We start from the raw sequence: 25,553 nt of genomic DNA, 5'->3' as shown, positions 1-25,553 counted from the left end.
TCTTTGACTCCTTTAGGGTACACCTTAGTGAGGCAGATCTTCGAACAAGAACGGCTTGACTGAGCTTGATCGCAAACTTCTGTACAGCTCGAGCTGACAACTGTTGCCCTGGAGTGAGCCTCTCCCTCCCCGCCGTCCTGTTGTGGGGGTGAAGGAGCGTTGTCGGTTTGCGGTAACGGGCCGGGATGCATGGCTCCATCGTGATTAGTGCTATCACATTCCGGGCACTTCACGGCGATCATACACTCTCTAGCAAACTGAGAGGTAGAGGAACAGCATTTAAAACATATTCTTTTCTCCTTGAGAAGGGCCATCCTCTCTTCAAAGGATTTTTCCCTAAACGTTCTGCATTTTCTGAAGGGGTGGGGTTTGTTATGCAATGGGCAATTCTTGCTAGGGTTGTGGTTAGTTGTAAAGGCTTCAGTCTTCAGCACTGAGACGGGTTTATCAATGTTGAAATTATTCGAAGAAGATTTATCTGGCTTGGTGTAAACTGTACTGCTTCCTTGACCCATGAGGCTAGGGTCATTTTGCTTCTTCGCCTCCCTGCACACAAACCTAGTGAAATGCTTAAAGGGAGGAAATCGACCATTGTTGTCTTCTTTGTACTCTGAGGCAACAGACACCCACCTGTCCTGCAGCCCAAATGGAAGTTTGTCCACGATTTGTCTAATTCCAAATGGAGTATCTAGGTATACTAGCCCAGTTGAGTAGCCATCTTCTTTGGTGCCTTGAATCTCCATGTGTAAATCTCCGAGCTCCCTTAACTTAATGTGATCTTTGGCTGACACCTTAGGAAAGTTTTCCAGACGTCGGTATAGCGCCGCTTCAATAATTTTGGGGGCTGCAAAGCCCTCCCGAAGTCTCTCCCATGCTTTGCTTAAGGCTAGCTCGGGGTTGTTGATGCACACTGAACGTATGCGTCTCACCTGTTCGCATGATTCTTTTCCCAACCACTTCGCCATAAGATCCAACTCTTGGGTTGCTCTGAGCTGGATTCCGTGGATAGCGTTGGCGAATGTGGAGTACCATGCACGGTAATTTTCAGGTTTGTCGTCGAACTGGTACAGTCTTGAAGTGGCAAGATCTCGTCATGCTAAATACTGTGCCAGGGGTTCAATTGCAAGTGGCCTGCGGCCTGGGGAAGTATGTCGGTGGGTATATGACTGAGGGTGTACCTCTGTTATGAACTTTGCTGTTCTGAATTCAGCCTTTGCCCCTCTTCTCGCCAAATCTCGTAAGTTTGGTGTCGAGAAGTATTTGTCATCAGCTCTTTCATTCTTGACTTCATCGCGGAGTTGCGAGGGTAAATTGTCTTCCTCAGATGGATGTGATGCAATTGGGTCTCTCTGAGACTCCTCATGACGTGGGGCGTTATCAGATAAGTATGGAGTGGAAGAACAAATCTTCCAGACTGTTTGAGATTGGACATAGTCGCTTGTGCGTTCCAATCTGGTCTTATCTGAAGTAGATTTTACATCAACCAGATCTTGCATTCCTTCAACATCTATGAACTCTGCTTCCGCCCTGGCAGCTTCTTCTTCTCGTTCCAGCATCAGCACTTCTAACTCTGCTGCTATCCTTGCCCTTTCCAACTGGTTTTTGGCTTTTCTGGCAGCTTTTTCCATTTCTCTGGTGGCTGCTTCCTTCTGTTTTTTGGCTTCTCTGGCAGCTGCTTCCTTCTGATTTTCGGCTTCTCTGGCAGCCTTTTCCATCTGGTTTTTGGCTTCTCTGGCGGCCTTTTCCATTTCTCTGGCGGCTGCTTCCTTCTGGTTTTCAGCTTCTTTGGCAGCCGCTTCCATTTTCAAATCTGCTTCTTGTCTGGCGTAGTGCAGTTGCACCCTGGCGGCTTCTGCCTTAGCTCTTGCATGCGTGGACTTACTTGATAATGTCCTACTGCCCCCCTCGCTGGGTGGCAATGACTTGACGCTGGATCGAGATGTCATTGCAGTACTTGAAACACCTGATAATGCCGCTTTTTCACTGTAGTGTTCTCGCTCGGGTGTAACAGAGCTAAACACCGAGTTAAACCTTTGTCAAAAAAGACAGGATCACAGTAAGATTAACCGTTTACTGTTCACTCTTCCACATTGACGTATGGTGAAAACTGTTGATAAAACAATACAAGATTTGTACAGCATTTGTTTCCTTCTTGATATTACAATTACATCGTAAATACTTGCAAAAGTAAAACTACAACAACTACATTACACTAAAGTGCAGCATACAGTCAGAATCTACCTAAGACTGCTTTAAATACACTTCAACGCAAACTATCCGCAACTCTTTAACTAACGAAAACATAAACGTTATCGACCATTGTTACTTTTAACAGGATCGGTGTTAACATTTTAATTCAACATATCGATTATCTCATAACTCACAGCGTTGCTTTCACAATGTTCCTGGTGCGTAGAGAGAAAACTTTGCTGGCATTTGCTCGCACATGTCTCGACCCCCACCCTCCCGTTTTTCCAAACCGGTATTTTCCCACAGGACGCTGCGAAACCGGATGTGACATCATCGCATGCCGCGATCTCTCACAGACAACTTTAAACAATCCTAACTTTAACTAGAATGCTAACAAACAAATTACTAAGTGAAAATATTATAAACTAAATAACTGCCATAAAGGCAACACAGATTCAGAGATATAAAATCGAGAATAATAATTTTTAAATGAGTCATTTATTTCAGAATGATTCGAAGTAATATTCCCATTTTCCATTCGAATCTTTGTAGTATATTGTTTAGCTTTAGAGTGTCTTAATTGGTTAACTAAGGACTAGCTGGATTTATCACCATGAATATAAAATCGGCTCTTGCTTTCAAGAAGTTGACATTCAACTGGTTGGTTGGAGATAAGGTCAAACTTAGTTTGAAATTCTACTCGCTTCTTGTACAGTTCAGGATTTTTAATCTGGGCATACAGTTGGTCTATTACTTTAATCTGACTGATCAAATCCAATCACCCTGAATGAGCCTTTCTTTTAAGATTCACTGCATACAAAATTATTTGACCCCTCAGATACGCTTTCATAGCATCTCAGACAATCTGGGATGAGATTTCAGATGATGTATTAGTGTTTAAGAAAAAAGTAATCTGGTCCTTCATAAATTTTACAGAATCATCATCCGATAACAAGGTCAGATTAAAATGCCGATGTTTATTCATTTGAGGAAGACCAGGTAAATTTATTGACAAGGTAACTGGGGCATTATCCAAAATCAATATACTCTGATAATCACAAGAGTGAACTGATGGAATCAGCTGATTATCGATAAAAATTAATCAATTCTAGTAAAAGTACAGTGGACGTGAAAAAAAGGAGTAATCTCTCTCAGTAGGATGGAATAAACACCACACATCAGAGATACCATAGTTAGAAAGGAAAGAATGAATAGATAGAGCAGATATACCAAGTGTTAAGTAATTGTTATTCAACTTCCACAGTAGAGTGACGATGTTAGGAAAAGCACTACTACGTGTGTGGAAACAGTGCATAAATGGCACCGAATGAATATTAGCAAACAATGTATGCTTTGTAGGATATATCCACTATTAGCAAACAATGAGCCCTTTGAATATTAGATCCACTTTATATTACACAACTACCAAACTGAAATGCTATTGATCAGTCTATTTATGATTGCCTTGCAATTGTGTTCATTCTTCATGGGTTAATTATTCTGATTTTATTTAACATCTACTCAGAAAAACAGGAGATGGGAATGTGTTGAAAATAAGGCATTTTCTTTTTGCAAATTTTATAAGCCATTTGATCTTTTTTAAAATTGTCATGTGCAACTCACCCCATTCCTCATGAGAAGTGGTACCATCCAATGAGATTATCTGATTAGTGTAAAGCTCCCTAGTTTAACCTCAGCCATAGGGACAAATATGGCTTCACCAGTCATTTCTGCAGTCTATCATATCACATCTTTTGTGTGGTACCTTCTTCTCATTTACTTGCTTCTTAACACTCGGTATGACCATGCACCTGCAGGAGTGTTCATATATGCTGGCCAGTGGAAATATCTTACATTCCTAAATTTAGTAAGTGATTCTTTGTCTTTACATAATTGTATTAAACAAATGTTCATGAAATGAGCAGGGAAACAATGGGGTGGTCTACAGGTTCTAAGTGTTGTGAATAAACATTCTATAAACCTTCATTCTAGCATGTGAATTTTTGCCTGCTAAAGAATCATGTTGAGAATTTCGGTATAGAAACCCGGGAGTTTATGGCTATTAAGTTTATCATACTGAACTATGTTTTCATAAATGATGTTTAAGCTAGTTAATATTAAGATTTGGAGAGGTCAAATGCAAGAGGAATGTAGGACCCTTGGGATAAACTGAGGGAGTTTGGGGTGAAGCAGCACAGTTTCTTGAAATTAACAGCGCAAGTGGATATAGTATAAAGGCAGCAGAAAGATCGTATCTCTTCATTAGTCGAGGCATTGAATGCAAATTTCGTAAAGTTATTTTGCAGCTATATAAAACTTTTGTTAGGCCACATAGGAGTACTGTTTGCAGTAATGGTTGCCATGCTGTAGGAAGGATGTGGAGACTTGCAGAAGGGGTCCAGAGCAATGTTGCTTGGATTCACATGTATTATCTATAAGGACAGATTGAATACATTTGGATCACTTTCTCCAAATCCAGAGATTTGGATTGCTTTCTTTAGAGTATTGGAAGCTAAGGGCTGATCTGATAGAAGTATATAAAATTATGAGAGTCATAGACAAAATAGATACAGTCTTTTCCCCAGTGTGCAAATGACAAATACAAGGGGACACAGGTTTAAGGTGAGATGGGAAAAAATTTAAAGAGATTTGTGAAGCATAATTTTTATACAGAAGATGGTAGATGCCTAGAATATGGTGGTCAGCAAGATGTTAGAAACAATTAGACAGGCATTTAAACATGTAGGGAATAGAGGGACCACATGCAGGCAGCTGGGATTAGTTTAATTTGGTATCATGATTAAGCTAGGGTTAAATAATTAGATCATTGGGCTGGAGGGCTGGAAGGACCTGTTCTGCACTGTATCTCTAAATAAGTAAATCTGAAAAAAAGAATTGGAAATGCTAGAATCACTCAGCAGATCAGATAGCATTTAAGGGGAAGAAAAACACAAGCTTCAGGTTCTGTAATCTTACAAATTACTATGGTGGGGAATTTGTCAGGAATCAGGTGAAAAGAGACAGGAGAAAAATTGTGTGTTTATTTTCAAGAAAGCAACATAACCTTGCTTGCTGAATGCTTTATCACAAAATATTTTATCCAATAATTCTGTAATGGCAGGAACAACAATGTTAAGTGTAATTTGTGAATACCTTAGGAATCATCATCTGATGTCTTGCAGTTATCCTTGTTTTTAATAATCACTTATAATTTAAATATTTTCTATTGACTTAAATATCCAGTAGGGATTATTATAGGATCTAATCAATGAACAAATAAACTACTGCCACACATACTCATCAAACTCTTTATTCAGTCCAATTTCCTGTCTCACTCATTTGGAGCAGAGGGAATTTGTAATATGGTGGTAATCCTAGTGTGTTAGAAGTCAGTAGCCTGATCTGATTACTTGAAGTACATGAGATGGTTAAAACAAAAATGAAACATCTGGTTCTACATTCTACAGAGAAGAACATCTGCTGTTCTTATACACATTAGTTTATATGTCACTCCAGACTTGCTAATGTGTTGACTCTTAATTGTCTTCTCAGTCCAGAGACAAATTAGAAGTGGATGGTAAGTGCTGGCATTGCCAGAAGTATCTGCATCCCATAAATAAGTACATTTCAAACTAGTATACATTAAGTATTTAGGTGAACTTCTCACTTCAGTTTACTGATGTCAGGATAGTCGGAGGGTCAGGAGTTTCCAGAAATGGCAAGAATAATGAGTGCCTAATTCTGCTTATATACTTTATGGCCTTAACTAAAACAGAAATGAAACCACTGCCTCCATAGTTAAGATGTGTATGACTGCACTACTGTCATGAAGATTGAATTATTAATATTGAATAGTCCACGGGAACTGATCGCTAAACTCTTGATCATAACATGCTAAATTGCATGTTATGTGTTTTCCATTGCAAGGCATTGAAGGCTGTGATGGTTAATAACTTGTGAGGGTTCATGGATTTAAAGAACCCCATTTAAGATATCTGGGATCTATGTTCTTCTGTATGAACCAATTTTTGTGAATATTTATTTAGAATTTATTGATAAATAGTTAACATGGTTGGAAATGTACTTTATTGCCCACCTCTTCACCTGAGTCATTTAGCCTACTTCAAAGAGCATTTGAGGGCTAAGCGTGCTGGGAGATCTAGAGTCCTATTTTGACAAGATCAAATGAGGATGGCAGATTACAGACTTTAAGCAGTCTCAAGATGAAAGGAACAGGTTGTCTGACAAGGATAGGTTAGGTTTATTGGACTTGTACTGTAGAAGAGCGAGAGAGATTTGATTGAAGCATAAATGATACTGGGGGATCTTTACAGGGTGGATAAGAAGAGGAACTCCTGGCACTCATCCTTGCAAGCGGAACAAGTGCTACACCTGTTCCTACACTTCCTCCTCACTACTGTTCAGGGCCCCAAACAGTCCTTCCAAATGAGGCGACACTTCACCTTTGTGTCTATTGGGGTCATATACTGTGTCCGGTGTTCCCAGTGTGACCATCTATATATCAGTAAGACCCAACGTAGATTGGGAGACCCCTTCATGAAGCATCTATACTCTGTCCGCCAGAAATAGCAGGATCTCCTAGTGGCCATTTTAATTCAACTTCTCATTCCAGTTCCGATATGTCAATCCATTGCCCTTCTCTACTGTCATGATGAGGCCATATTCAAGTTGGAGGAACAACACCTTATATTCTGTCTGGGTGGACTCCAACCTGATGGTGTGAACATCGTTTTTTGAACTCCCAGTAATGCTCACCCCACCCTCCCTTCACCTGTCCCCATCCCCTTTTCCCTCTCTCACCTTATCTTCTTGCCTGCCCATCACCTCCCTCTGGTGCTCCTCCCTTGCCTCTTCTTTCTTCCATGGCCTCTGTCATGGAAGGCCATGGAAGAAATATTAGATTTCCCCCTTCTGCAGCCCTGTATCTCTTTCACAACTCAACTTCACCCCGCTCCATGGAAGTTTCACCTATTACTTTGTTTCTCCCTCCTTGCCCCCCACTTTCTTACTCTGACCTCATCTTTTTTTCTCCTGTCCTGATGAACAGTTTCAGCTTGAAACATTGACTGTACTCTTTTCCATAAATGCTGCCTGGCCTGCTGAGTTCCTCCAGCATTTTGTATGTGTTGCTTGGATTTCCAGCTTCTGCAAATATTTTCTTGTTTGTGCAAAGAACCTGAGTGGAAAGGGAGTACAGGACCATGGTCCCAGAAGGTGGAAAGGGAGCATCGTAAAAATGCTTACACAGACTTATACAGTGCATATAGGGCACTGAGCAGTTCAGCAGAACTGTGGAATCTCAGAATACAGATCAATAATTCCTTGAAATTGGTATCACAGGAAAATAAGGTATGAAAGAGAGCTTTTGGCACATTGGACTTCATAAATCAAAGTATTGAGTAAAGATATTGGTATGTTATGTTGAAGTTGTACAAGACATTTGTGAGGCCTAATTAGAATGATTGTGTGCAGTTCTGGTTACCCATCTACAGTAAAGATATCAATAAGATTAAAAGAGTACGCAGAAAATTTACAAGGATGTTGATGTACTTACGGACCTGAATTATACAAAAAAGTTGAATAGATTAGGATTTTATTCCGTTGAGCATAGTAGATTAAGGGGAGATTTGATAGAGGTATTCAAAATTATGAGGAGTATAGATAGGATAGCAGGCTTTTTCCACTGAGGTTGGGTGAGAATAGAACTAGAGGTTCTGGGTTAACAGTGAAAGGTGAGATATTTACGGGGCACTTCAAGGGGAACTTTTTCACTCAGAAGGTGGTGAGGGTGTGGAATGAGCTGCCAGTGCAAGTAGTGGATGAGGGTTTGATTTCAACATGTAATAGAAGTTTGGATAAGTACATGGATGGGAGGGATATGGAAGACTATGGTCCAGGTGCAGGTTGCTGAGATTAGGCGGAATAATATCTTGGATGGGCTGAAGGATCTGTTTCTGTGCTGAAGTGCTCTATGACTCTATGACTCTATGATTGCTTGCTGAGAAAGATGACAAACCATCAGAATTTCTGAATTCTCTGATGGCAGATGGTCAAGAGTTTTCTGTAGATCAGTCATAATCTTATTAAATGTCATAAACTTCAGGGGCCAAGTAACCTTTTCCTCTCTCTGAAATCTATTTTAAATGACGAGCAGCAATGAGAAGAAAATGGAGTATCTTCCAATATTAACACTAGCAGTGTTCCTTGTTTGTAAAACAAACTTTTAAATGGCAGCCACTACTTATTTAATTTAACTTTATATATATATACACACACACTTGTACTCCTGTAGAACACAAGAGCAAGGATGTGATGCTGAGGCTTTATAAGGCACTGGTGAGGCCTCACCTGGAGTATTGTATACAGTTTTGTGGCCCTCATCTTAGATAAGATGTGCTGGTATTGGATAGGGTCCAGAGGAGATTCACAAGGATGATTCTAAGAATGAAAGGGTTATATGCGTGGAAAGTTTGATGGCTCTATACTCGCTGACATTCAGAAAGATGAGGGGGATCTCATTGAAACCTTTTGAATGTTGAAAGGCCTAGACAGAGCAGATGTGGAAAAGATGTTTCCCATGGTGGAGAGTCTAGGACAAGAGGGCGCAGCCTCAGGATAGAGGAACACCCTTTCAAAACAGAGATGTGGAGAAAATTCTTTAGCCAAAGGTGGTGAATTTGTGGAATTTGTTGCCACATGCAGTTGTGGAGGCATTAAAGGTTACAGGCAGAAGGCTGGGAACTGGGGTTGAGGAAGAGATAAAAAAAGGATCAGCCATGATTGAATGGTGGAGCCGACTCAATGGGCCAGATGGCCTAATTCTGCTCTGTCTTATGGTCTTATGAACTTATACACTTCTTACTGTAATTCACAGTTTTTATTATTATGTACTGCAATGTACTGCTGCCAAATAACAGCAGGAAACAAAACCAGTAAAATAAATATCACAATGAAGGTTTTCCCAAGAGATACAAACAATAATCTCAGAATTTGTCCAAATCATTCAGTTTATGGAGTGACTCTGCTGATTCAAGTAGGTTTATTTCGTCACATGATGCCTTCAGGTAACTATCATACATACTGTGATAGTACACGCCAGTCAGTTGTTTTCCAAATATAAATAGTAATATCCAGGCTATCTTTATTGAGGGATCTGTGCAAAAACAGGACACTTCTATGAACTTACCTAAATAAGCAAAACAGGCATCAGGTTGGGTTTCAGGTGTGTAAGGAAAATTAAAGTAGGTTACAGTATTTATAGAAAGTCATATAAGGGGCGTGTAAAAGCTATTGAATGGCTTTATTATGCATAAATTGTATCAGATGGAGATTCTTTGGTTACATACTGACATTGGAATGGAGGTAGAGGTGGTGGAAGTTGTTAGAGTTAATTGGCAGCAATTACAGTTCTATAATTTAGATAAGGCACTCAAATTATAAGGCATACAATTGTTATCAGTTTCTTTGTGAACATGATTTTTTTGGGGAGAAGTGGGCATTTATTGAGTGCGAAATCATTCAAAAGCATCAGATGAGCATAAGGACACTGAATTTAGAACAACTTTGGAAGCAAGTCAGGCCAACTGGAATATGCATGATTGTTCAGAAGACACGGTGGAGTGGTGAGTATTGTAGAAAGCATCAAGTAATGAAGTGGTGATTACTGGCTTAATTGCTAGCTGGATATTGAAAGGTGGACAGAATTCCTTCAGGAATTCAGTTTCCATCTTTGTGTGTTGGGTAAGTTCTAAATATTGTTTAAATCTTCTAATATAGACAACCGTTACAGAATGGATCAAGTTTAATCATGATCTCATATGTTGTGAAGGTAAAACATGACACATTTAAAATAAGATCTGTGTAGATTTTATTACAATGGCTCAGTATCACCATGGTTTATTACGACAATTTATAAACCCTTTGAATGGAGTAATCTCATAGAATTATACTGCCTGGGAATTCATCTAAATTCCAATGAATACAGGCCCAAGCTGCTAAACGCTCCTCATACGTTAACCTTTTCATTCTTGAAATCATCCTCGTGAACCCCCACATTCCAAAGATTTATGGGTCAGTAGGTTAATTAGCCACATTGGTGTAATTTGGTGGTGTGGGCTTATTGGACCAGAGGAGCCTGTTACTGTGCTGCATTTATTAGTAAAGTAGAAAGGATCCTCATGTCCATGCCAGATGCCAGCAGAACAACCCCATCAGTGCATTCCCCACTGTCCATATTCCCATCTTTCTCTGCACCTTGTACTCTCACATGTCCATCAGTTCCATTTTCATTCCTACTTCATTCCCGAGCACGTAATCCATTTTGGTATGAAATGAGACTTGTTATTGGAGGAGGTAAACAGCAGCTAGGACATTAAACCAAATGCCCATCCAAATGAATACTAATAGCCCCAGAGAATTCATAAAAGGGCAAATGACCTGGACCATGTTTATGGCTCAACTAGTGTCTAAATCAGTACTTTTGTTTCATTACTGTTTCTGGGACCTTGCCATGGTCAACTTAGTTACTGTGATCCCTATATTACATTACAGCCATGATTTCAAATCAAATGTCCACATTTGTTGTGAAATGAAATTTAACAGATTAGGGTGTAAGTTACAGAATTCTGTAAATTACTAGTGTGAAATGGGAGCAAGGAAGACATGGATCCAAGCTGGTATTTCCTTTTAGTTTTTTCCAGGAGTTTCAATGGAAAATAATGAAACTAATGAGGTATAGTATCACCTTCACATTCTCCATTCAGTGTAGCTGGAACTATATCAGAGTAAGTTCTTGTGGTTCCTTTTTAAAGGCATTGTATGTATCTAGCTCCTTTATACTCTGCCAAACATCTCTGAAATACTACGTTCCTTCCAACCGCACTTCCAGTAAGCATGGGAACACATAATCTGTTTTGTTACAGCAAACTTAATTCTGCTTTCTCAGTTTAATTAACTGTTTGTCTTTGTCCAATCACTCCAAACTTAACACAGAATCTGAGACACCTGATTGCTGATTTCTCCTTTTATGCATGATGGGAGATTTGGGGCGGGGGAGTATAAGTTTATATTTGGATAGGCTTATGCATTCATCTTTAATTTTGGAGTGGGATGCCGAAAAATGTGTTCTCACAAAGAACACTCACTCCATAAGTTTATACTTTTTATGATTGTTGTTAACTCACGCCCTTTCCCCATGCACTTATTTAATGAGGCTCAGATCCTAGTTTGCTGACCTCACTCTTACTAAACCAATCATCATCTAATTGCCATGCTGATTTTCATTCAAAATTCAAAGTTCAAAGTAAAATTGACCAGAGTACATACATCACCACATATAACCCTGAGATTCTTTTATCTGTGTGCATACTTAGCAAATCTTAGAACAGTAACTGTAAACAGGATCAATAAACAACAAACCATGCAAATGCAGCTGTAAATAAATAGCAATAAATAATGAGAGCATGAAATAACACAATTCAGAGTCCTTAAGGTAAGACCATCAGTTGTGAGGACATCAGAAATAGAATGAGTAGTTAGCGTCTTTTGTTCAAGAGCATGATGATTGAGGTGTAGTAACTGTTCATGATCCTGGTGGTTCAAGTCCTGAGGAGCTTGTACCTGATGGTGGCAGTGAGAAAAGAGCATGGCCTAGGTAGTGAGGATCTTTGATGATGGTTATCATTGTAAAATGCTTCCTTTCCTCAGATTATACTTTTCTTGTACTATACTTGTACTTTTCTTCTTGAAAAATACAGTCCTTAATTCCACAAATTACTAGCCTGTCTGAAAATTCCATTTCTGATCCAGAGTGTATGAACATGTCACTGCCTCCCAAATTGAGGCCCTGTTTTACTTCATGTTCTTTTCTCTCCAATCAGGTTTCCAACCACAGATCACATCTTCCTCCTCATATTCCTCCTTATTTTCTTTGATATTGTATATTGAATCATATAAAGCCATTTTCCTACTGGTTATCTCAAGATTTGAGACTGTCCTTTCATCTTGACTATTGGATTATAGACAGACTATATCCACCAGTAGTTTCTATGTTTCTGGGATCCCCAAGGAATAATCCAGTCCTCTTCTCTTTTCTATCTAAATTAGTTCCTAATCTTTTTTATGCCATGGACCAATACCATTAAGCAAGGGGTCCATGGACCTCAGTTTGGGAACCCCCGATCTAGATCCTGCCCATACAAAAATATAGGACCAGTATATGTCATGTAGGACTTTCCTCACAATCCCACAATGCTGAAATGCCTAAGAAGTTGGGGGACCTTGACACTGGGGTCATCATAGGTATAAGGGTAAATTGGCAGAGGAAGACCAACTACCTAGCAGACCTAAATTGCTCCCACAATCCTAGACCAAATGTCACGTGCAGGCATTGCCCTGCTAGGCACAAGACAGGTAGTCAGCTTCAAGATGTCTCCTGAAGACACCCCTCTATGTCTGCGCACCAGCTTTGTCCAAGTCTCACAGCTCATTTCACAGTTTGCACACCCTGTCAGCTATTCAACACCAACTCAACATGCATTACACATTAATACACTTATCCCTTTCACATATAGACGAAGGAGGATGTTACGGTAAGTGCCAGCCTCCTCTGGGGTATAGAATAGCAGGTGCATTCCTTTTAAAGATTCTGGCCCACACTGCTGGTTGACAGCCATGTTTTGGTGCCAAGATTTGGATATTTAAAGAGCACCTGCATTCAAGTTTGGGTCTCAACTGTGAGCCCTACTCCAGTTTAGTCGACAGTTGCTTTTAGGATTTCTGCCTTGTTTGGATCCTCATCTATCATCCAATTTTGAACCTTATTCTCATCTCAGTCTTGAAATCATGTCTTGATTCTAGTCTTGGCTATTGAGCACTTGGGTCTTTACCATCCTCGTTAGGAGATTGGGGATATGATGGTAGGTGGTAATAAAAGCAGTACCCGACAAAAATAAAATTAGCATTGCAGCATGTTGACAGTATTATCTTATCTACTGGAGGAGATAGATACAGTCATAATTATAACAGAAACTGTGGAGGAGAGGTGGTGGGGCTGATATCTTGGAAGTATGTGTATGTGTAGTTCTCTACCTCATTTCAAATCAGTTCATTGTCTATTATGATTTACAAGCTGCCTGTACTCATTTTTCCTTTCTTACCCTTGCCCTTCTGAAAGGTTACACAACCAAATTGTATGCCTTTTGTTTTTGGTCAAGTAGTATTCATTCAGATCTAGTTCCATCCACTTTGCTGTTATGACTTCTTAAAAATGTTTTAACATATGTTAACCTGTTGGCACATGGCCAAGTGTTTAAGGCTTTGGGCTGGCGATCTAAAGGTCATTAGCTCGAGCCTCAGCTGAGGCAGCATGTGTGTCCTTGAGCAAGGCTCTTAACCACACACTGGTCCTGCACGTTTATAGCCCAGTGGCAGCAGTTGGTACAGTATGGACAAGACAAAACAAGATCTGGAAGTGCAGGTCAGATGAAAAAGCTTGGAAAAGTAGACTACAATAAGATGAAAAGCAGTACACTTTAGGACAGCAGAGACAGATTGCTGAAATACATGTGCATAGCAGGTGATATTTAACAAGTGAGAGAGGAATTGTTAAAGAAGTATAAGACAGACAATATAGTCTAATGATGCAACTTTCAATGTGTATAAGAATAATAAGAACCAAGAACTTCCCTTTAGTATTCCTTGTAAAAGGAGCAACAAGCTGAGAAGCCTCAGTAATAAAGAAAAATGTAATCAGAGTACATGCATATACGTTCTATCATTGAAAAAACATCAAAATTGTGGAATATTGTGCCCAATTGTAAACATAAGTTAAACATTATTTGGGCTGATCTTATTAAATTGTCACTTTATCCAGAGCAGGGTGTCCATGATGAGGAGGGTTGAAGACAGGAGAAGGGGTCAAACCTTGCTCTAGTCTTCTGCCTGCTCTGGATCTCTTGATTGCTAATTGCCAATGGGACATCAACTGTCTCGACTTCACCACACCCTGTTCCAATTCCAATCTCACTCCTTCCGAACGCTCTGCTCTCTGCTCCCTCCACACGAATCCCAACCTCACTATAAAACCTGCTGATAAGGGGGGAGCTGTTGTTGTCTGGCGTACTGACCTCTACCTGGCCGAGGCACAGCGACACCTCTCTGATACCTCCTCTTATTTACCCCTTGATCATGACCCAACTAAGGAACACCAGGCCACTGTCTCCTATACCATCACCAACCTTATCAGCTCTGGGGATCTCCCATCCACTGCAACCAACCTCATAGTTCCCGCACCCCGCACTTCCTGTTTCTACCTCCTACCTAAGATCCACAAACCTGCCTGTCCAGGTAGACCTATTGTCTCAGCTTGCTCCTGCCCCACTGAACTCATTTCTGCATACCCTGACACTGTTTTATACCCCCTTGTTCAATCTCTTCCCACCTAGTTCGTGACACTTCTCACGCTTTGAATTTTTTCAATGATTTTAAGTTCCCTGGCCCCCATCACCTTATTTTTACCATGGACGTCCAGTTACTATATACCTCCAACCCCCACCAGGATGGTCTCAAAGCTCTTCGCTTCTTTTTGGATCCAAGACCTAACCAATTCCCCTCTACCACCACTTTCCTCTGTCTAGCGGAATTAGTTCTTACTCTCAATAATTTCTCCTTTGGCTCCCTCCACTTCCTCCAAACCAAGGGTGTAGCCATGTGCACCCGCATGGGTCCCAGTTATGCCTGCCTTTTTGTTGGCTTTGTGGAACAGTCCATGTTCCAAGTCTATACGGGTATCCGTCCCCCTCTTTTCCTTTGCTACATCGATGACTGCATTGGCGCTGCCTTCTGCACGCATGCTGAGCTCGTCGACTTCATTAACTTTGCCTCCAACTTTCACCCTGCCCTCAAATATACCTGATCCATTTCTGACACCTCCCTCCCCTTTCTTGATTATTTTCAGAAGGCATTTGATAAGGTCCCACATAGGAGATTGGTGGGTAAAATCAAAGCTCAGGGCATCGGGGGAAGACATTGACATGGATATCTGGTTGGCAGATAGAAAGCAAAGGGTAGCGGTGAATGGGTGTTTCTCGGAATGGCAGGTGGTGACTAGTGGGGTGCCACAGGGCTCGGTATTGGGACCACAGCTGTTTATGATTTACATCAATGATTTAGATGAAGGCATTGAGAATAATATCAGCAAGTTTGCTGTTGATACTAAGCTGGGTGGTAGTGTGACATGTGATGAGGATGTTAGGAGAATTCAGGGTGACTTGGATAGGCTGGGTGAGTGGGCAGATACTTGGCAGATGACGTTTAATGTGAATAATTGTGAGGTTATCCACTTTGGGAGTAAGAACAGGAAGGCAGATTATTATCTGAATGGTGTAAAGTTAGGTAAGGGAGAAATAGAAAGAGATCTAGGAGTCCTTGTTCATCAGTCACTGAAGGTGAATGAGCAAGTGCAGCAGGCAGTGAAGAAGGCTAATGGAATGTTGGCTTTTATTACAAAGGGAATTAAGTACAAGAGCAAGGAAATCCTCTTGCATTTGTACAGGGCCCTGGTGAGACCACATCTGGAGTATTGTGTACAGTTTTGGTCTCCAGGGTTAAGGAAGGACATCCTGGCTGTAGAGGAAGTGCAGCATAGATTCACAAGGTTAATTCCTGGGATGTCAGGACTGTCTTACACAGAGAGGGTAGAGAGACTGGGCTTGTACATGCTGGAATTAAGGAGATTGAGAGGGGATCTGATTGCAACATATAAGATTATTAAGGGATTGGGCAAGATAGAGGCAGGAAATATGTTCCAGATGCTGGGAGAGTCCAGTACCAGAGGGCATGGTTTGAGAATAAGGGGTAGGTCATTTAGGACAGAGTTAAGGAAAAACTTCTTCTCCCAGAGAGTTGTGGGGGTCTGGAATGCACTGCCTCGGAAGGCAGTGGAGGCCAATTCTCTGGATGCTTTCAAGAAGGAGCTAGATAGGTATCTTATGGATAGGGGAATCAAAGGAAATGGGGACAAGGCAGGAACCGGGTATTGATAGTAGATGATCAGCCATGATCTCAAAATGGCAGTGCAGGCTCGAAGGGCCGAATGGTCTACTTCTGCACCTATTGTCTATTGTCTATTGATCTTTCTGTCTCCATCTCTGGAGACGGCTTATCTACATATCTACTATAGACCTATAGACTCTCACAACTACCTGGACTTGGTCCACCAGAGAAAACAGCATCTCCCAGTGGCCACACATTTTAATTCCATGTTCCATTTCCATTTTGATATGGCTATCCATTGCCTCCTCTACTGTCAAGATGTGGCTTCATCTTGACAGGTGTAGGTTGGAGGAACAACACCTTATATACCGGCTGGGTAGCCTCCAACCTGATGGCATGAACATTGACTTCTCTAACTTCTGTTAATGCCCCTCCTCCCCTTCTTACCCCATCCCTGACAATATTTAGTTGTTTGTTTTCTTTCTCTCTCTCTGCCCATCACACTGCCTGTTCTCCATCTCCCTCTGGTGCTCCCCTCTCCCTCTTTCTTTCTCCCGATGCCTCTCATCCCATGATCCTTTAAAGCTTTGATCCTTTAAAGAGATCGGATGACCATTAAAGCTGCTAAATCTCATCGCCTCTTTCCGTGACGACATGCAGGGGACAGTACAATTCGATAGACCATCCTCAGAGCCGTTCTCCATCCAAAGTGGAGTGAAGCAGGGTTGTGTCTTTGCCCGGACACTCCTCGGGATCTTCTTTTCCCTTGTACTGTTGTACGCATTCAGGACATCTGATCATGGAGTGTACCTACACACTAGGTCCGACAGCAAGCTCTTCAACCTTGCACGCCTCAGAGCAAAGACCAAAGTCCGTCAGGTCCTGATCCGGGAGATACTCTTCGCTGATGGTGCCACCCTAACATCACACACACACACAGTCTGGTCTCCAGAGGCTAGTTAGTTCCCTGGCACATGCTTGCCAAGTCAATCTGAAGAAGACAGAGATCATGGGCCATGATGTCAGTGAAGTCCCCAGCATCAGCATCGGTGACCACACCCTGCAAGCAGTAGATGAATTCACCTACCTAGGATCGACAGTCTCCAGCAACCTGTCCCTCAATCCAGAGCTCAACAGGCAAATAGGGAAAACCACCACTGCTGTGGCCAATCTGTCAAAGAGAGTGTGGAAAAACAACAAGCTCACCTGAACCACCAAGATTGAAGTGTACAGAGCCTGTGTACTGTGTACACTTCTCTAAGGCAGCGAGAGTTGGACAACCTACATGCGCCAAGAGCACCGCCTCAAGAGCATTTCCTGGAAAGACCACATGCCAAACAAGAATGTCCTGGACCAGGCCAGCATGCCAAGCATGTATGTCCCTCTCACACAGCGACGACTACGTCGGCTTGGCCACGTCTGCTGCATGCAGGATGGCTGCATCCCCAAGGATATCCTATACAGAGAACTCGCCGCAGGATCCCGGCCCATAGTATGCCCACTGCTGCATTACAGGGACGTTTGTAAATGTGACCCGAAATCTACTGATATCAGGCTGGACACTTGGGAAGAGACAACTGCAAATCGCTGCACCTGGCAGGTTGTACGTAAAGGCATTACCAATGCAGAGGAAAAACGAACTCGACTGTAGTCAGACAGAAGAGAGAGAAGGAATGCTGCGGCAGTGACTACCCAGCCATAGCCATCAGTTGTGTTAAGGACTACCGCTCAAGAATTGGCTGATTCAGCCACAGCCAACGCTGTTCCACACCCAATCAAGTCCTAAGCCGGACGCTTCCATTGCCTACTCAGACAGATGGAGCCATTAATAACTATTTAATTAATAACAGAACAATGACCAATTAATCTACCAACCAGTATGTCTTTGGGCTGTGGGAGGAAACTGGAGCAGCCACAGGAAACCCATGTGTACAAGGAATGCGTACAAACTTCCTACAGGCATCAGCTGGAATTCAACCTGGGTTGTCTGCACTGTTAACTGTTGTACTACCACTAATCTACTGTGCTGATCTTTTACCAATTTGTACAGATCTCCTTGTCTTCCTTATAATTGAGTTCACATAAATGAGCACTAGACAACCAATGATGTATTTCCCATTTTATAAACATGAGTAATTCTGCAGGTGCTGGAAATCCAAAATAGCGCACATAAAATGCTGGAGAACTCAGCAGGTCATGCAGCCTCTATGGAAATAAATAAACAGTCTACGTTTCGTAGCTGCCAGAATAAAAAAGTGGAAAGAGGTGAAGGAGGATAGCTAGAAGGTGATAGGTGGGTAAGTGAGCAGTGGGTAGGAAAGGTAAAGGGCTGGAGAAGAAGCAATCAAATAGGAAAGGAGAGTGGATCACAGGAGGAGGAGAGAAACTGGGGGAATTGATAGGCAGATGAGAAGAGGTGAGAGGCAAGAGTGGGAGATAGAACAGGAGGGGAGGGGCTGGAAGATTTATTCTACTGGAAGGAGAAAATGGTTGGAAGCTACCCAGACAGAATATAAGGTGTTGCTCCCCACCTTGAGGATGGCCTCATCGTGGCAAGAGGAGGCCATTGACCGACATGTCGGAATAGGAATGGAATTGAGAATTAAAATGTCTGGCCTTTGAGAAATTTTGCTTTTGGTTGATGAAGCAGTCTCACAATTTACAACAGGTCTTAGCAATGTAGAGGAGGCTGCATCAGGAGCGCTGGACACAATAGACAGCTCCAACAGGTTCACAAGTGAAGTGTTGCTTCACCTGCAAGGACTGTTTAGACCCCCAAATGGAGGTGAGGGAAGAAGTATATGGACAGATAAAGCACTTTAGCGGCTTGCAGGGATAAGAGCTGGGAGGGAGATTAATGGGGAGAGTTAAATGGATAGGGAATCATTGAGGGAGTGACCCCTGCAGAAAGTGGGGTATTTATGTTACGGATTCAGCAACAATAAATATATGAGTGAGGCAGGGGTTTTTATAACAAATAAAACATTTATTAAACACTGAAAAACAAACCCCCCAAAGTAAACAAATAACTAACATAACCGGAAGTCAACTGCTGTGCGGCAGCTTAAACAGTTCTTAAAGCAATGAAGCTTAAACAGTTCTTAAAGCGATGTTGCAAAAACAGTTCTTCGAAATAGTATTGCAAAAGTTCAAAATGCTTACAGTCCATTTAAGGGAGAGACTTTTTAAGACAATTTAAATTCTCTTTCACATCTTGTTGTTGCAGTTCCCAGTCGAACTACTTTTCCCACGAAGAATTTACGAAGATGAAAAAATGAAACGGCTTAAGGGCACTGACCTTTCCTTTACAAAACTGTTCCCAATCCTTTCTGCTATTCACAGGGATTAACACGGGGACAGTCAATGAATTCCTTCCAAATGAGGATCAAACAAGGTTGAACCTGTTTCACCGTCGAAATCGACTTTCCTCGATCTTTCAGCTGCCGAACTCCGATCTTCACTCTCCACTGATTTTTAACTGGCAGTATTATAAAGAAACTGCTGGCAATGACCTTTTAAACTTTAGGCATTCACTATTCAAAGCAATGATCTTTGAGATAGCAATGAACTTATAGGGTGTAATTGTATTGTCCAGATGATCAGAAGGAGCACTCAAACTAGATGGTCAACAACAATTAACTCATCTTCTAAGTATGAGGCAGCAGTCAGGTTAGTGATAGAATACTCACCATTTGCCTCCACAATGTTCAAGAGCTCTACACTATCCAGGACAAACAAAAACTGTTTGATCTGCTTTCTGAATATCACATTCAGTCCTATCTCACACTATACATGCATGTATTCAGTGGAGAAAAACTACAGCAATTGCCGAAGTATTCATTAACTGCACCTCACAAATGTATAGTTGCTGCTACCTGGAGGGATAAGAACAAATTCATGAATGTGGCTGGTACATTTGAGTTTTTGTTTGTGGTTTGGGATCACATATTTCTACAGATGTACCATGGAGAACATTCTAATGGTGACATCACCTTCTGCATGGAATGGGCTGTGTGGGTGGCCACTACACAGGATTGAAAGAAGCTGCAGAGATTTGTAAACTCAGTCAGCTCCATCATGGGCTCTAGCCTCCATAGTATCCAGCATATCTTCAAGGATTAATGCCTCAAAAAGATGGCATGCATCATTGTGTCCCCCATCACCAAGGACATGCCTTGTTCTCATTGCTACCATTAGAAATGAGGTACAGAAACCTGAAGGCGCACACTCACTGATTCAGAAACAGCTTCTTCCCCTCTGACATCCAATTTCTGAATGGACATTGAATCCATGATCACTACCTCACTACTTGTTAAAATTTTAATTTTGCACTACTTATTTAATTTAACTATTTAATATATTTATATTCCAGTAATTCATGTTTTATTATTATTATGTATTGCATTGTACTGCTTCTGCAAATACAACAAATTTCACAACATACGCCGGTGATACTAAATCTGATTCTGACTCTGAGTGACCCTTTGTTGTCAGAGTTGGTAGTTCAGTGAGTTGGATGCTTTTAAAGAGCATTGCAATGTCGGAACCATTCTGAATGTCTGAAGATCTATTGAAGGCTGTTATGGGAGATTTGGGCATATCCAGTACTAGTATAGTCTTAGTGCAGTTGGTCAACCAAAATGAGTTTAAATTGTTGGATACAACTTAGAAAGAAAAGGTCAGAAGAGATGACGGTGATATGAAAAATAACACCAGGAAAGTCTCTGGTATCTGCAGTGGGTCAGACTGGGGGGGGGGGCTCAAGAAACAGGATGGAGTGAAAGTAAATACACAAGATACTGGAAAGTCTTAAGGAACAGCAAGAGGTCATTGTGACTGAGTTCATAACATCCAGTATGCACTAAAAACACTGTGTGCATCAGATATGCACATAAACTGAACCACTTCCACTTGTCATGCCTACGATGATCATGAAACTCAATTGGCAAGACAAAATTCCTGACACAGAAGTACTGTCTGCAGCACACATACCCACCATCCAGATATCGCTGACAAAACATCAAGTCAGATGGGCAGGCCATGATGTCAGGATGTCAGATCCTGACATCCTGACAAGCAGTTGTTCTTCGGGGAACTGCCACAGGGAAGTGCTCTCATGGTTGCCCATGAAATCAATTCCAGGACACTGAAGACTACGCTCAAAGCCCCTTAGATCGATTACACTTCTTTGGAACATGTAGCCTCAAATCGCTAATCCTGGCATAGCCTTCTCAATAAAGGTGCCGCCAAAGCTGAAAAGGTTGGCAATGCTGAAGCAAAAAGGAAACAACAACAGCTAAAGAACGAGCTTAACCACAGAACCATCATACATTTGGTCACATGTGGGAGGTACATCCTAGCCTGGATTGGGCTCATCAGTCACCTTCGGGCACATAAATAATAAACACACCCACCCAAAGATGTCAGTATCCCTCATCATTTGCGATGGAGGCATACACAAATAAAATGTGTAATTATAACTATTGTCATTGTGTTGAATTGTTCTCCAATCTTGGCAAGACTGGAGAACAAATCAACTCAACTATCAACCACATGAGCTACACCTTTACTGAATTATTTCCTATAACAACTATGAGTAATTATTTTCCATGTTCAGTTTTATGCAGATAGTTTATTGCTTACAGACGACACCATAAAAATAATTGTACAATATTAAAAGCCAGAAGACAATTGTGCTCACAATTAAGTTTTGTTGTTCTGTTTACATCAATGGGGTGGAGGTTGAGAGGGTTGGAAGCTTCAAGTTTCTAGGAGTGAATATTTGCTCTTGTCCAGCTATATAAACACCATGAAGCCCTGTACTTCCTTAAGAGGCTAAAGAAACTTGACATGTTCCATTTGACCTTCATCAATTTTTATTGATATATCACATCTTGATATGGCCTCTGTGCTTGTGACTACAAGAAATCACAGAAGGTTGTGGACACAGGTCAGCACGTCATGGAATCTAGCCTCCCTCCATAGACAAAGTCTACACTTCTTACTGACTCAGCAAAGCAACCAACATAATCAAAGAGACCACCCACCCTAAACATTCTTTCTTCTGCCTTCTTCCTTTGAGCAGAAGATACAAAAGCCTGAAACCACATATCACTTGGCTCGGGGACAGCTACTGTCCTATGTTGTAAGGCTATTGAAGTTCCCCTCATATGGAGGTCAATATGGTCAAGATAGACTTTTAGCCTCACAATCTACTTTGTAGTAGCCTTGAATCTTATTATCTGTCTGCCCTTTCTCTGTCACTGTAACACTTTAATCTGCATTTTGTTATTGTTTTTCCTTGTACTGCCTCAATGCACTGTTATAATGAAATGATCTGCATGGATGACATGGAAAAGAAGGTTTGCCTCTGTACCTTGGTACATAATAAACCAAGTTGCATATTTAATTTTATGCTGAAGTAACGTTTACAGAACAGGATGTGAGGTCAGATGTACATTTATCCTACCCAGGAAAGATTCCAATCTGTTGGAATTGCCACTGCCTGGAATGAACATCTCAGAGATATCAAATGAGATCAAATGGATTCAAGCCTAGTTGAATTTACAATGACATATTTGTTTAACCAATTGTGTAAACTTTAACAAGTACAGTTTAGTTTGATTAGTTTGAGTTTAGTTGATTGAAGAGATTTATTTTCTTTTAAAAGTAGAACTTTCATATTCGGACATTTGTTCCTGAGAACTGTTTGTAACCTAATCAGTACGCAGTTCAGAAATGCTGCCTGCTGGCAATATACATAACTAAAAATAAATGCCAATCAATATCAACATGTATTTAAATCAGGGTGTTTAACTCAGCCATTCAAATTTTTTTGCAAGATGCAATAATAATGCCACAAACTAAGATCCCACCCAGCAGAAGATGCCTGCATCCCCATAGTAACTGTAAAAGAGCTAGATAGTTTGGAGATTGTGAAATGTGTGCAGGACAGTTTTTTGCAGCAATACACAGAGGTACCAACTAGAGAAGGGGCAGTGTTGGATCTCCTGTTAGGGAATGAAATAGGTCAGGTAACAGAGGTATGTGTTGGGGAGCACTTCGGGTCTAGTGATCACAATGCCATTAGTTTCAATATAATTATGGAGAAGGACAGGACTGGACCCAAATTGAAGTAGACCCAGGGTTGAGAGTTTTGATTGGAGAAAGGCTAACTTTGAGGAGCTGCAAAAGGATTTAGAAGGAGTGGATTGGGACAATTTGTTTTAATGGAAGGATGAAATAGAGAAATGGCAGTCATTTAATGGTGAAATTTTGAAGGTGCAGAATCTTTATGTTCCTGTTAGGTTGAAAGGAAAGGTTAAAAGTTTGAAAGAGCCATGGTTTTCAAGGGATATTGGAAACTTGCTTAGGAAAAAGAGAGATACCTACAATAAGTATAGGCAGCATGGAGTAAATGAGGTGCTCGAGGAATATAAAGAATGTAAGAAGAATCTTAAAAAAGAAATTAGAAAAGCGAAAGGAAGATAAGAGATTGCTTTGGCAAGTAAGGTGAAAATAAATCCAAAGGGTTTCTACAGTTATATTAATAGATAAAGGATAATGAGGGATAAAATTGATCCCTTAGAGAATCAGAGTGGACAGCTATGTGTGGAGCCAAATAAGATGGGGGAGATTTTGAACAATTTCTTCGGTATTCACTAAGGAGAAGGATATTGAATTGTGTAAGGTAAGGAAAACAAGTAGGGAAGTTATGGAAACTATGATGATTAAAGAAGAGGAAGTACTGGAGCTTATAAAGAATATAAAAGTGAATAAGTCTCCTGATCCTGACAGGATATTCCCTAGGACCTTGAGGGAAGTTAGTGTAGAAATAGCAGAGGCTCTGACAGAAATATTTCAAATGTCATTAAAAACGGGGATGGTGCTGGAGGATTGGTGTATTGCTCATGTGGTTCCATTGTTTAAAAAGTGTTCTAAGAGTAAACCTAGGAATTATAGGCCTGTAAGTTTGACGTCAGTGGTGGGTAAATTAATGGAAAGTATTCTTACAGATAGTATATATAATTATCTGGATAGACAGGGTCTGATGAGGAACAGTCAACATGGATTTATGCATGGAAGGTCATGTTTGACAAATCTTATTGAATTTTTTGAAGAGGCTACTAGGAAAGTTGGCGAGGGTAAAGCAGTGGATGTTGTCTATATGGATTTCAGTAGGGCTTTTGACAAGTTCCATACGGAAGGTTAGTTAGGAAGGTTCAACGGTTAGGTATTAAAATTGAAGTAGTAAAATGGATTCAACAATGGCTGGATGGGAGATGCCAGAGAGAAGTGGTGGAAAATTGTTTGTCAAGTTGGAGGCTGGTGACTAGTGGTGTGCCTCAGGGATCTGTACTGGGTCCAATGTTGTTTGTCATACATTAATGATTTGGATGATGGGCTGGTAATGGATTAGTAAGTATGCAGATGATACTAAGGTAGGTGGCATTGTGGATAATGAAGTAGGTTTTTAAAGTTTGCAGAGAGATTTAGGCCAGTTAGAAGAGTGGGCTGAACGATGGCAAATGGAGTTTAATGCTGATAAGTGTGAGGTGCTGCATTTTGGTAGGAGTAATCAAAATAGTACATACATGGTAAATGGTAGGGCATTGAGGAATGCAGTAGAACAGAGTGATTTAGGAATAATGGTGCATAGTTCCCTGAAGGTGGAATCTCATGTGGATAGGGTGGTGAAGAAAGCTGTTGGCCTTTATAAATCAGAGCATTGAGTATAGGAGTTGGGATGTAATGTTAAAATTGTACAAGGCATTGGTGAGGTCAAACTTGGAGTATTGAGTACAGTGGTCACCAAATTATAGGAAAGATGTCAACGAAGTAGAGAGAGTACAGAGGAGATTTACTAGAATGTTACCTGGGTTTCAGCACCAAAGTTACAGGGAAAGGTTGAACAAGTTAGGTCTTTATTCTTTGGAATGTAGAAGGTTGAGGGGGGACTTGATAGAGGTATTTAAAATTATGAGGGGGTAGATAGAGTTGACGTGGATAGGCTTTTTCCATTGAGAGTAGGGGAGATTCAAACAAGAGGACTTGAGTTGAGAGTTAAGTGGCAAAAGTTTAGGGGTAACATGAGGGGGAACTTCTTTACTCAGAGAGTGGTAGCTGTGCGGAATGAGCTTCCAGTAGAAGTGGTAGAGGCAGGTTCGATTTTGTCATTTTAAAAAATGGTTAGATATATGGACAGGAAAGGAATGGAGGGTTATGGGCTGAGTGCCGGTAGGTGGGACTAGGTGAGAGTAAGCATTTAGCATGGACTAGAAGGGTCAAGATGGCCTGTTCCTATGCTGTAATTGTTATATGGTTTTATTGTTATAAGAGTTGGAATGTTT

The 25,553-nt window shown here is 41.0% G+C and overlaps 1 protein-coding gene across 1 annotated transcript in view; it reads left to right on the top strand.

Annotated features, from left to right (window-relative positions):
• The first annotated feature begins 3,901 nt into the window (after positions 1-3,901).
• Positions 3,902-25,553, top strand: part of LOC132378698 (androgen-dependent TFPI-regulating protein-like) — a 77,604-nt gene continuing 55,952 nt past the window's right edge. The window contains exon 1 of the mRNA XM_059945801.1: positions 3,902-4,057. Coding sequence (XP_059801784.1) covers positions 3,902-4,057 — 156 coding nt within the window. The remainder of the gene's footprint in view (positions 4,058-25,553) is intronic.

This window comes from Hypanus sabinus, chromosome 20 (genome assembly GCF_030144855.1).
Source record: "Hypanus sabinus isolate sHypSab1 chromosome 20, sHypSab1.hap1, whole genome shotgun sequence".
Lineage (NCBI taxonomy): Eukaryota > Metazoa > Chordata > Chondrichthyes > Myliobatiformes > Dasyatidae > Hypanus > Hypanus sabinus.
The sequence above is the reverse complement of the archived record's forward strand: the minus strand, read 5'-3'. Positions and strand labels throughout refer to the sequence as shown.